This window comes from Zootermopsis nevadensis, unplaced genomic scaffold (assembly GCF_977971745.1).
Source record: "Zootermopsis nevadensis isolate Lab colony 2312 unplaced genomic scaffold, Znev_1.0 Znev_ptg000004l, whole genome shotgun sequence".
In the NCBI taxonomy this organism is placed as follows: Eukaryota; Metazoa; Arthropoda; class Insecta; order Blattodea; family Termopsidae; genus Zootermopsis; species Zootermopsis nevadensis.
In genome coordinates, this window is record NW_028259136.1 from 7,129,083 (window position 1) to 7,142,147 (window position 13,065).

The following is a 13,065-nucleotide window of genomic DNA, read 5'->3' on the forward strand; positions in this document are numbered from 1 at the left end:
ATTTATTACTATGTTAAAAGATTTAATCTGACATCTTTACAACCTATAATTCCTCTCCATTTCAACTCAGATGTTGGTCTCGGAGCGTTACGTCTGCTATCGACGACAAAAATATAATCTCTCTCGTTTTTCCCTTCACATCTGAAACGAACTGCTCTATTTCATATTAAGTGTGGGATTGGATCTATATGTTACTTAGGCCAAAATGACTTCAGTTACGAAAAAACGAATGAGGATAATTCAGTCAGTAAAGCGACTGAGGGCTGTATAACCAGAGTTCGATTCCCTGCATCAGCAGGGGTTTTTCCCCTTCGTGACCTCCTATCCAGTGGGCACCAGAGGCTGTTTCCCTAACGGAAAAGTGGCTATACTTCTACTGAAGGAAGGAAATCACTTGGAAGGTCTAGATATCGATGGAAGGATAATATTGAAACTGACCTTATATGATGGGACTGTGTGGAATGAATCCATTTGGTTCTTAGAATGTGACAGTGGCAGAATCTTGTGGAAATTGGTAATGAACCTTCAGATTCCATAAAATGCAGGATAGCTGAGGAACTACTAGCTTCTCAAGCACCTTTTTTTCCGTGTACTTGGTAGCTGATTCTCTCAGAGCAGTCACCTGAAACGACATTGCAGAACATTTAAGTTCTGCTGTGTCCCACTCACGGAGAATTGGGATCGAAGTTTATTAGACCACGCCTTCGCTCCCGCGAAAATTGTAAAGAACGCCAATGTTGACGTTTTACGTCGTTACGCTGTGCAGACCTGCACCTACAACATTAATCCAAATCCGAATCCTTACGCTATGCTGTTTGTTTGTTTGTTGCAGATCTGGTGAATCACTTTTGAAGAATTCATTTGCAACCACAATGAAAACTATACTGAGACAAGAAATTAACATCAGATGCCTGGGTTTCAGCCACGACAGACCAGAGCAGTTTGTACGATGTCAGGTAACTTTGTTCTCTTTTATTCCATACGGAGAAACTATTATTCCACAAAACGTACAGAACGCTTGAACTTCAAAACTTTCATTTTGAGAAATTCTACAGCAAAAAATAAACGCAAATTGAGTCTGAGAGGATACATACATATGTATGCAATCATGAAATTTTGTTTGACGTACAAATTATGACAACCGAGTAAACGAGGGCTTCCTCACACAAATCTGATAAATTTATCTGTACCAGCATAAGAACGGTAACTATGATGACCATTCTGTACATGGTTTGCAAGTTAGAACAAAGGCTTGTGATTTCGACTCCATAAGTTATTTCATTACGCTGTTTCAACAGCAAATGTTAAACAGCATTGAGAAGACATAATAAAATGTTCAGTTTGCATGCATATGGTACGAAAGTTATTGCCTATTTCAAGTTAACAGCCGATTGCCTCGAGAGATTAAGGAAAACCACAGAATGAAGGACAGTCAATAAAGCAGCGAAGGCGCAAACCAGTTACGACTAATACAGCTGTCTATAGTCACCTCAATCAGCCAAATGCAACATTTACCGTAGCGCTGTCCATTTAAGAAAGAAACTTTAAGTACAAAAAAGTCACAAAACAAACCTCAGAAAACCCAAAAATGTCTCAATCTCAGTAGATTCTGTACAGATATGTTCATTGCCCACGGCTCCATTTACAGATATAATTGATCGTCCCCGAATTATCGTGTTTGTGCTAACACTGGGCACTATATACTGTATATTTTCTTTCCCAATTCAGTGGCAAAAGAATGATGGAGTGAGCATAATTTACCTTGTGTACCGGTGGATATTTGGAATTCTCTTCCTGAGCGTGTGGATATGGTCATTTTTCTCTGCCGCGCAGCAGAACACGCCGACAGAAAACTTTCTGAGCAAGTGGCCAATATATCTGACGAACTGGGGCTACACGCTCTGCACCGCACAAGCGCTACTGGCCGCAGGCCTCGTCACCCAGCAGCTTGTCAAGGAGAGGAAAACTGGTGCGTACAACAGGAGCAGTCGGGACGGGTCTGGGCTTCTGCAATGAGAGACGACTCAGTAGCACCAACAAAATCTCAGACTTTTAACATTTTACTTCACAGAGAGCCACGTCATATTACACTCACGAACAAGGTTTGGCAATACGCAGATGATTTGAAGGGTACCGGGTCAGAGAGATTTGTGGTTCTCAAAGTGGCAAGTATGAAGACTGAAGTATCCTGGGTTCATACACCATGTAGTCTAGTAGACGTTTACGATTGTTTCAGAGGTACTTGCTGCTTCAATCATCAGGGCTATGAGAACATGAAATATGCCTCTAACTTCAAGGTCACAAAGATGGAGGCAGTCTATTCCTCCAAAATGTTGGTACCGAGCTGGACTTACCTGGTGGACTTACTGTCCTGATAACTGTGTTGAACTCTTGCAGGTTTTACCACAGACCACGCACAGACACCCGTAATATACAAAGCTTACTGGCTGCTGCACACACTCGCTGTGGTTACTGCAATTAGTATCACCGGCTCTTACTTTGTTATAGATTATGACCCAGGTAAGAATTAAACAAACCAATTCCATTTATTTATTTCCTACTCATTTAATTTATCGCTCTTCGCATCTTTTATATTTCGAAACAAGTCAGAGGAAAACGCCAGAAATTTTCCATGCACAGTTCAGGACATTTAATATTTTCTGTGCTACTGCCTAGTTACAATTTGAGATTAATCTAATGGCGTTTCATTAAGTGTTTTTGGAATTACAAAACAATAAGTTATTGTTTTTAATTTAAATTAAATACTTTTGGTTCTATTAAATTATGAAAAAATTCAAATACACTAACAGAAAAAGGTGTTCTGTAAACACTAACACCATCAGAATGATCAAATGACACCCTGCCACTGTTTACAGTACAAGATTATTTTAATTTTTGTTGATGTTCCTATATTAGTACTGCTGAGATCTGAGGTTCTCACAGTGGTGAAGAAGTCGATGTCAGTTTTCTGAGTTCCGTAATCTCACGTGGACTTGTAAGTAGGTACCAAAATTTTGGAGAAACATTGGTAACTTCCTGTAAGACCACATGGTTTAACAACCCAGATGATAAACATTGATACTAGTATTAAGATGTCTGTCTTCTGGGTCGTTGCGCTGCGAAGTCTGGTAGAAGTTCACCGACGTTTCGGAGGTCCTTGCTGCCTCCATCCTCCCTGATGATGGAGACAATGAGGACCTCTCAAACGTCGGTAAACTTCTACCAGACTTCGCAGCGCGACCCAGAAGACAGCCATCTTCTGACTCACTGCCATGAAAAACACAAATCCTACTTAGATACTTGTATTGCTGATACAAACCTACTTTCTCACTTAAATGACAGTATTTTGCCTGCCAGTGTTAAACCAAAGTCAAGTAGATCAGCGCACAAACAGCAAACTTAAAATGTGGAGACTACATATAAAAATTAGTGATGGCACTTAAGCTACCAAGGTGCAGTGCGTAAAGAACGCAATAAATGGCCTCTTGGTATGTTCTGTAACACAAACATTTCTGTTCTAGCTGTCCACAACCTGACTGCACTGAACCTCCTCATGCATGCCTTCAATTCCATTCTCATGGTGCTCGACATCATTCTGGTGGCTCACCCATTCAGACTTATCCACTTCTGCTGGTCACTCTTGTTTATATTCGTCTACTTCTGCTTCTCGGTGATATATCATCTTGCTGGTGGCACTGGCAAGAACAACGCTCCTTCCATTTACCCTGCACTGGACTGGAGTAAGGTTGAAAGTACTCTGCCAATCGCAATTTTAGGCATGCTGGCCGTCATTCTAGCCCACTTCTGCACGTGGCTGGCCATAATTGCACGCGATCGAATAGCCAGATCCAAGGATGATAAGTCCGAAGAACCGAAGATCTCTAAACTGTCATCCAATCAGGTTCAACCAATGGATGTTGTCATGTCATGACGGCAACAGAAATTATGTGATAAAACTACTTTATAAAGAATGTTGTATGGTAACACAAATTTAAAAAAACTCAACTTCACAGTTTGGGTGAAATGTGCTCCAAAATCTAGGTTCATTGAACATTCAGAAATGCGCTAACAGCTGAAGATGTGGATCACTGGAAATTATTTTGCGAGCAAAATTAATGACAGGAACAAGAAAACCTATAAAAAATAGTTAAGGATAAATACGCAGATACCACATAACATACAGCAACTGTATTGCATAAATATTTCTAATTAATACAATTAAATTGCAGTCAGTAGATTATTTCTGTTAGTAGAAACCGCTGATTAAATTTTATAAACCATACACACACATGATTTTTTCTTCAATTTAACCTTTAAAAAACAGTATTCACTTTTTGTTCATGCGTGCTACTTGCTTTATAGAAGAATAAATATTTTATAAGGCTAGCAAATATCACTAATACCTACCTCTGTTTATAACATGTCTGCCTAATTAGGTACAATTTAGACTACCTTAAAGCCTGACTCTAGAACATGGAGAGGGAAACACACACAAAATTCTTCCAAACTTAATTCACGAAATCAAATGTAGGAGGACTCCAATGAAAACTGACCACATGCTTCTATCAAAACTGGTATTGCACTTAAAATACAAAGACACTTCAAAATTTGTGTTAATTCTCGTTGTACATTCGTTGTTTAAAATGGTGTTCAAGTTCCGTCCGAAAGTAGATGGAGGTTAGTGGCTGCTTTCATGCCCCCACCCACTTAACCTGCAGGGTACAGTCCCCAGAGCATATGAGATAGGATGCTGGTTGTTCCCTTAAACTGATATAGACAGGATGGCCAATATAAAGAACTTGTCTCTGCCACGAATCTTTGCTGTCCTGCCAGAAACTGCTCTATCTATTGACTCGAGTAGCCTGGTTCATAACCAGTTATATGTATAATTATATTTTGGGACATATTGAATAAGAATGGTAGATGAGGTAATACATAATTGTCTATTATTTTCAATTCTTTTAAGGAAACAATATAAAAACAACGGATTTCAAGGCAAAGTTCACGGAGGGATTACCATAACAACACACCTCTCATGTACCAACAGCCGTACCTTTATCCACCTTCTTCTGTTTCCTAACTTTGAAGCGACTCTTTCTGTCACGACATTTCTGTATCGAGGGATCCCGCTTCTTGCTTCGTTTTTCTACCTTCAGCCGCTGCTTCTCTTCTTTCTATTAAAGTAATATGTAATTTTACTTAATTAAACACGGTACTTACTACAGTATTCATTGTTACAACAATTACATGTAACGAAACAAAACGCCACAGATGAAATTAAAGAACTCTCATATCGAGACAACCGGCCTGAGTATTGGTTATTCATTTTCTTCCTCCAAGGAAATGCTGGGAAAATATTACATAACCAAGATCTTATTTACCACCCACTGGAGCAGTGGTGCCTTTTGTATATGCTTACCTTTTGAAGCGGGGAGTGAGGCGAAGGACAAGCGGAGCAACAACAGAGAAAACTAATGTTGGAGCATTAAAAATTACAACTACTGAAATGATTGGCAAATTAAGACAAAGACGGCAATCTTCTGATTTATAGCACCATGTGGTCTGGTAGGAGTTTACCAAATCAGTGAACATCTACAAGATTGTATGACGCTACAACCTAGAAGGCACCCATTCTTGTTTGATTGGGTTGGGTCAAAAATTTTGAAAAATTATACAAATTACCAAAATTGGCTAAAAATGTAATAAAGCCAAAAAAATTTGAAAATTCAAAATACACAGCCCTCATATAAGTTCACCGCCATGAGAACCACAAATCCTACAAATTCTAAACAATTTCCTATTGCAGCAATTGTTGTATTCCCATCAGTGCACCTACATCACTTAAGAATTAACGAAACGGGGGAGCACAGCAGATCACTGACCACAGTATATGGGCTTCATATGTCCACCGCCAACTGTTCCAAAGGATTCTATTAATATGCTATCTGAAAGTAAGTGGGTGTGGCCCATTGTAAGGTTCCGTTCCAGAATATCTGGAAGGAACAAGTAAAAAAAATCCTTACGACAGCAAAGTTCTGGACCAAGAACCTCCATAATACCAAGAATTATTCCTACCTCAAGATTCTCTTTGAGTTGTTCCAGTGCAGCCTTGTACTTGTCTTCCAATTCCTCAAGCTGTGACTCTTGTACGTCAATTTTCTGTAAGGAGCCCTTTCCAGCTACACCCAGCATCTCATTAAACTGTGCCACCTGTAACAATTATAAGTGACCTACTTCACGCATCTGCGATTGCTTGAAATTCTTGTTCAGATAAGGAACCAGTAAACGGGAAAATACCACATTTCTATTTCAGAAATACAGTGTGTTGGAAAAAGTTTTAAACAAAACTTATAGATATTAATGACATATAAATCGTTTTCCATGTGTCATATTCTTGCATGATGAACCATTTGTGAGAAATTTTAAAAAGTCTGTCTCTGAGTTTCATGTAAACGAGAGTTTAAATTATCATCCACCTGCTGACACGGTCTATGACCGGTCATCGTTTCCACACTCGCATAAACCGTGGTTACCAGGTTTGTTGTGTGCCAATTAAAGGATTACTACACACACTCAAGTTTCCCTATAAGTTCATAAAAACTTAAAAGTTGTAAGCACAGGTGAGCAAGCCAAACTTAACGTCTGGGTACACACCTGACTGTCCAGTAGAAATGTAACTGCAGTACCACTTCTGCCTGCCCTCCCAGTGCGTCCCACTCTATGGATGTAGTTCTTCACCGACTTTGGTTCGCTGTACAGCACAACATATTCCACTCCTTCAATATCCATACCACGTGCCAATGCGTCAGAACTTATCAACCTGTAACGAAGTATCAGTAATATGCATTACCTAAAATGTCACTCTTCTTAATTAAAAACTACACGGCAACAAAGTGCTTATTTTTCGCAAAAGACTGTCACGTCAAGGACACCACCAACTTGCCAAGTTTCGCTGCAGAGACCTGTAGTGTTCAATTTAATGATAGTGAAACATACTTTTCATGGAAAGAAATCTAAATGAAATACTAAACAGTCGAAACTGCAATAAATACAGAGAAATTCAAATGTTCCTGTGTACATTTAGGAACATATTTCTCATGGTGAATTTACAGTTATAAACATACCACAAATGCTTAGAGGAAGGCTTTGGAAGTGCCAAGGCCATTTTTGGGTGCCCGCGTTGTTACGGAAAGAGGTTATACTGAATAATGAAGGCCGTTCAACCACGAACATTATAAAAACAAAGCACAGATCTCGACTTACTGATGCCCATCTTGACGATTGTTTGCAAGCAGCAACATATCCTACACTCCCAAATTTGAAAAACTGGCCGATGAAATGCAGCGCCAAACATCACACTAACTTCCCACTTGAGTAATAATAATTGTACTTATAAAACTACGTATTTTTGATTGCGTGGTTTCTTGTATCATTAAATGTTGTGTTGTTCTGTGTATTATTTGGTGTCCAATACTTATTTGTCCAGAGAAAAGAAAATTTGGCTTTGTTAATTGGTTGGTGCCCGCCACAATCTCATAAACTCTCAAATGTGTCCGTAGGCACAAAAAGGTTGGGGACCATTGATCTAGACCTTTGAATTACTTGGCTGCTCAGTTATTCTTAGCAATTCAATGTATAACAATCCATTACTCTGTCTGTGCCACTCAACATTTAAATTAATTAGAATAACACCATCAGGAAGAAGTAAATTTAAATTTCAATGGAAAATGTTACGCAACTCAAGGGAAAACAACAACACTAACATGAAACCATCACTTCAAAACCTTCTTCTATATATGTAACAATAACACATCTATTCTGCTGTAAGAACTCACACGTCAATTCCTCCGGCTGCAAACTTCGCCAGGACTTTCTCCCTAGCAGGACGTGACAGGCTAGATGAGATCTCGGCAACCTTAAAGCTATTCCGCCCAAGGTGAGACAGAAGCAATGATAAACGATGGGCGTCTTTTCGTGAACCGACAAATACCAGTACATGCTGCCAACTGTTGGATGTGATGATGTAGTGTAAGATCAGAGGCTTGCTCTCTGGTGTCACAATACAGATATATTCACTCAGCTCCGCAGGTGTTGTGAACTTCCCAACAAAGTCTCCCCTCACTGCCTCACCTTTACCTACACATGGCAAAATATTGTCAGCTCTTACAAGTTTCCAAATACTAATATACCAGAACATCGTTCTTGTAAATCCTTTGCATAAAGTGTATAAAACGAATACATAATGTAGATGTAAGATCTATGTCTCTTTTCCCAAGTCTGATATTGAGAAAATTACTCTAAAATTGTTCCAGCAAATTCCACTTCTGTCTATATTCCTTCATGATGACTCATACTTTACACGAATTCAAATCAAACTTAAATATCTGAAAAAGTTTATCATACAAAGATATAGCCATCAGCATCATCTAGCTAAATCAGTGGTATTCAACCTGGGGTACGTGAAATTTAAAAAAATATATATATATATATATATTATTTTATGATAAACACTGAACAATCAGTAACGTAATTTATTTAATTTATTTTAGATGTAGATTATATACTATGTATAACTTGAATTATACACCAACAACTTTGGGGGTACAAAGTTGAAGAGAAATTATATCTGGTGGTACGCAAACAAAAAAAGGTTGAATACCACTAAGCTAAATGACCTACTCCATCCTCGGTTGTGTGACAGTCTTTTCAGCCATTGTTCTAGACTTCTTAATCCTAATGATTTGTATTTTATTTCAGTATTACCTTGGTAAGACAGTTTTTGGTCAACACATCAAAATAATTACTACTGTTAAAAAATTTGGCTAATTCTGATTCAGTCTTTAGTTCACCCAAAATATTTTGGTCCATTTTATAATTTCCTACTACATTTTGCAGGCCATGATACACGTGGTGTGTGACATATCAGTACATTATTAACCAACCTCTATCTTCCAATTGGTCATTGCCAACAACTGAGGTGAACAGTCTGGGCTGGAAAAGCCCAAGTTGCTGCAGTTTCTCAGGATCCTGTGTGAGTGTCGCAGAGAACAGGAGCTTCTGAGGAGGTGGACAGGAGGTTGATTCTAATGTCGCTACTGTGAGGGCAGGAGGGTGACAACTGGATGAATTACCTGAAACAAAGCATGCATCAGTGAAACATATGTGCATTTGTTTCACAAAACAAAGAACAGAAGTAAACAAAAATTTCTTAACATATGCATCCCAGCCTCCAAAAGAATGTCCAATTATGGAACTTACCGACATTGATGTGAGAGTACAAATGGTACAGCCAGTCATTCTGGACATTTTCTATAACGCGATCAGCTTCGTCAATCACCAGGAAACGCAAATGTTTCAGTACGAAGCCTGGAGTGGACTGCAGGTGATCAACCAGTCGACCTGGGGTTGTCACTACTATATCAACCAAACTTCGGTATCCGCTCACAGCACCTGTACACATACATATTTTATTATTATAAAATTCCAGCCACTCCATAGCCAAAACAACATTTGTTTCTTGAAACTGTCTTATGTATTTTCTTTCAAGACAACAAGTCTCAAAGCTGAGACTTGAACTCATAACCTTCAGAACATACAGCAGGAAAGTAATCATTCAACTGTGACATTTCTTATGAAGAGGAAAGAGACAATAACAGAAAAGGAGGATGTGAGGACTTCTTTTACTTGATATAATTTACTCGACACAGCTTTATTTAATGTAAATTACCACAACTGACTTGAGGCAACAAGCTGCTGCTGTTCCTTGCAGAAGGAGGTCTGGCCAGTGATAAGTGCCACCTTCAGGTCTGTATGCTGCGTGTATGTGAGGAACACATGATAAACTTGCACAGCGAGGTCCTGCACTGGAAGAACCACCAGTGCCCGCACTTGTAGCACCACACGATGACGCAGTGCCTGGTAACACATCATTGTAAATATCCATTAGATCGAAACTAAAAGGACAGAAACAGATTCCTGTTATATTTATAAAACTAAAAACATTAACTTGACCCTTTGAAGCTGAAGCTCATCAAAATAATATTTAATAATTCGTTCTGTACTGCAAAGAAAACACAACTCTTCACCACTTTCTTAACGCTGTTTAAAGAAATAATTTGCGTTTATGTTGAGACTCATGTGAAATCCAAAAATACAAAATAAATTATGATTACTGAAGCAGGTAAGGAGAAACAATCTCTTGTTATATGGATTCTGTTCCCATCTGGCAGAGGAGATAAGTTAGAATCTACACTAAAATGCATACATTTTAACATAATTATTCCACAAAATAGTTCCCATCAAATGCTTTCTGCAAAATACAACTTAATTTCCAAATACACTTGCTCAGAAGTAAAGTAAATTTAACTGGTTAAACGTTGCACAAAGCAATGAAACTCTTTGACATCATTGCCTACAGCTATTACCTGTACAATGGGGATGACAAAAGTGAGGGTCTTGCCACTGCCAGTAGGTGCAGACACACACACGTCGTGCGGCCAGTACTGAGTCTGTGTGCTGTGGGCTGCTAGAAGCCAAGGGATCACCTGGGCCTGCACTGAACAACAAAATACCTTGTTCCAACCAGACATATATTTGTGACAACAGTTTGGCTTTCTTTGAAAAAAGGACGTTTATTCATCATTTCTTAGACCACTACCTTAACTTAAAATTCCAAACGGGGCAATATTTATCTCACCACAGATATAACTTTCTGACTGAAAAAGGTTAATAATTTTCATACAAGAGCAAGCATAGTCCAATAATACTTACACTAATGTCAAACCATCATATGAATACTTTGAATGAATACATTTTATTGCTTGTATTAATGTACTGTCAAAAAATTACCTGGAAAGAAGTGGGTGATCTTGTTGCGTTTCAGTGCACTCACAATGTCCCTGTCAAGACCTGGAATGTCTTTAACAGTTGTAGTCAACTGCTGGAGGTTCACTGATACTACTGATGGGTTGGCCAGCCAGTGAGGCAATACTCGCTTCACCTGTCAAACACACAGAAGTGAATACACAGAAAAGTACCACAGTACATTTACACTACAAGGTTGACTGGAAAATTGAGAAGGAAACAAGAATGTGACATTAAACTGAGCCTGAGATAAATATATTGCAGGAATGTGAACTACTATTGATGTTAAAATATATAATATAATTCAGGTCAATACACAAACTTTATTTACAGATGTTAAAATTTAAAATTTGCGCTATTCATCGTTACTACGATGTTACAATACTGCGCCTTCATTTACTACATTACCTTAATTATATTATATATTTTAATTATAAAACACAAACATGACGCATTTAAACTTTAATACTATTGATGTGTCATAAGATAAATTTAAAAATGGACTTTGTTTAAAAAAACAGAATTACTCATTTCACAAAAATATTCAATTAAGTACAGTTCACAAATTTGAACTTCACATCATGGATACCAGAATACTCTAAATACATTTAATGCAAGACCAGAAAAAAAGGTTGCTCTGAAAGACTAGGAAATAAGTGCCACAAGAGTACCAACATAACCCAGGGGAGGAAAGTGTGACATTATCACAGGTACAATCATAACCCTTCCACTGCATAGATCGAAGTTATGACACACAGAAATGCATGATGTACATCATAAACAAAAGTATTTTTCCAAATGTAACAGACAGGAATATGATCTATTTATTTTGAGAACCTCAAGCAATTAATTAATGTCCTAAATTAAAATTGAGATGAAAAGAAGAAATATAATTATAGATACAGACAGAAACCTTGTTCATATGACTGAATTATTATAACAAAGAATAATGATACGAGACTTTATTTTTTCACATTGGTGAAATTGTGTATCATAATCTGCTGGGCTATGATGCCATGCAGTTTTGTAGGTGGTAAATAATGTTTCAGAAGAATTTATCACCCCTTGTTTGGGGTAGATACTATGAAATGTTCCAAACCATCTATAAGACTTCATGGCATCGCAATTCAGAATACCACTAGTGAAATGAATAACAATGTACAATCAATTAACACATTTTTATTCACTAACATTAAAAAAGTTACTTGGCAACTATAGGTAATCAGCCTGATGTGGAAAATATGATTTATTATTGTGGTTCTTACACAGTTTGTCTAACATAACATACCTTTTGTCTCTTTTTGAACTTATCAGTCCCAATAACTGTAAATCCCTCTATTTTCTTGACAGTCTTTGCTTCTACATTTCCTCCCACATTGTCTTCACCCTCTTCAGAATCATGTATTTCCTTCCGTTTCCTCTTGTTCTTCCTTTGTGTAGTACCTTCCTTCTGTGATACAACTACGGCATCATTGTCACCAGTTGTTTTACCATGTGGAGAATATATGTGTTTGTGCTTCGTCTTGATTTCATTTTGTTCGCTTTCATGCGAATTTACTGATGGTACAGTATCATTACCAACATGAAAATTTGTATCAAATGATTCAGAATTAACTTTAGACTTCTGAACTGCCTCCCTCTGCTTTTTTCTTTCCTCGATCTTTGAAAGAAGTACTGCAAGTTTTGCCTGTTCATCTAAATCTTTATTTTCTTCAGCATCATCTCCAAAATATCTGAAAACAAAACGAGTTTAGGGAAATCTACACATAACCTATAACCCACTGACAACCACGTGAATATAAATCACAAACACCGTTATCAGCATTACAACATACCTTACCTGTTAACGACGAAAAGATCCATAATTTATGTGTTTGAATTAATTCCTGTTAATGAGATAAACACAACCTTTGAAACACGCAAATTAAAAAAAAATCACTCCCACATATAACAACACCACACCATTCACGGTTACTTCTACAAATCTGGCTGCTTTCACAAAAGCAGAAAACACAGAAGTCTGTAATCCCCTCATCTGTGGTTCTTAACATCAAATATCTGCACTCAAGGCCTCGTTTACAGCTTTTACTCATTCATTGAATTTCAGGATTCAGTGATATCTGGCATAATAATAGAGGGAAATACATTACATAAAACTAACCTTTTCATACATATATAAGCAGAGATTTACAATTAAATTTC

At 37.8% G+C, this 13,065-nt stretch overlaps 3 protein-coding genes across 4 annotated transcripts in view; 1 reads left to right on the top strand and 2 right to left on the bottom strand.

Moving 5' to 3' along the window:
* Window positions 1-1,892, bottom strand: part of LOC110841315 (voltage-dependent calcium channel subunit alpha-2/delta-3) — a gene marked incomplete at its 5' end in the record, with an annotated part of 43,136 nt that extends 41,244 nt beyond the window's left edge. The window contains one exon of the mRNA XM_087342775.1: window positions 1,762-1,892. Coding sequence (XP_087198901.1) covers window positions 1,762-1,892 — 131 coding nt within the window. The remainder of the gene's footprint in view (window positions 1-1,761) is intronic.
* Window positions 1,869-12,851, bottom strand: Dbp73D (putative ATP-dependent RNA helicase Dbp73D). Of its 2 annotated transcripts, XM_087343014.1 has the most exons (12): window positions 12,704-12,851; window positions 12,152-12,596; window positions 10,849-10,999; window positions 10,425-10,555; window positions 9,738-9,915; window positions 9,259-9,450; window positions 8,943-9,131; window positions 7,836-8,136; window positions 6,655-6,820; window positions 6,076-6,210; window positions 5,054-5,174; window positions 1,869-2,007 (listed from the first exon to the last, which is right to left on the bottom strand). In XM_087343014.1, the coding sequence occupies exons 1-12, from the start codon at window positions 12,724-12,726 to the stop codon at window positions 1,952-1,954; spliced, it is 2,088 nt and encodes a 695-aa protein (XP_087199140.1). In that variant the 5' UTR covers window positions 12,727-12,851; the 3' UTR covers window positions 1,869-1,951. The 2 variants fall into 2 exon arrangements, with proteins under 2 accessions (XP_087199140.1, XP_021941329.2); XM_022085637.2 differs by lacking the exon at window positions 1,869-2,007 and having other exon boundaries at window positions 2,528-5,174.
* On the top strand, window positions 1,976-5,302 carry LOC110840542 (protein rolling stone). Its single transcript, XM_022085639.2, has 3 exons — window positions 1,976-2,238; window positions 2,398-2,520; window positions 3,522-5,302. Exons 1-3 carry the CDS (start codon window positions 2,013-2,015, stop codon window positions 3,929-3,931), a joined length of 759 nt encoding a protein of 252 aa, XP_021941331.2. The 5' UTR covers window positions 1,976-2,012; the 3' UTR covers window positions 3,932-5,302.
* Window positions 12,852-13,065: the final 214 nt, after the last annotated feature.

Excerpts from the sequence above, each read along its gene's own strand:
- LOC110840542 (XM_022085639.2), top strand. The coding sequence starts at position 2,013 with ATGAGAGACGACTCAGTAGCACCAACAAAATCTCAGACTTTTAACATT. Across the intron at positions 2,239-2,397 it reads CGTTTACGATTGTTTCAGAG|GTTTTACCACAGACCACGCA; the intron begins GTACTTGCTGCT and ends GAACTCTTGCAG. Across the intron at positions 2,521-3,521 it reads TGTTATAGATTATGACCCAG|CTGTCCACAACCTGACTGCA; the intron begins GTAAGAATTAAA and ends TTTCTGTTCTAG.
- Dbp73D (XM_087343014.1), bottom strand. The coding sequence starts at position 12,726 with ATGGATCTTTTCGTCGTTAACAG. Across the intron at positions 11,000-12,151 it reads AGTTCAAAAAGAGACAAAAG|GTGAAGCGAGTATTGCCTCA; the intron begins GTATGTTATGTT and ends TGTGTTTGACAG. Across the intron at positions 10,556-10,848 it reads GATCACCCACTTCTTTCCAG|TGCAGGCCCAGGTGATCCCT; the intron begins GTAATTTTTTGA and ends TTTGTTGTTCAG.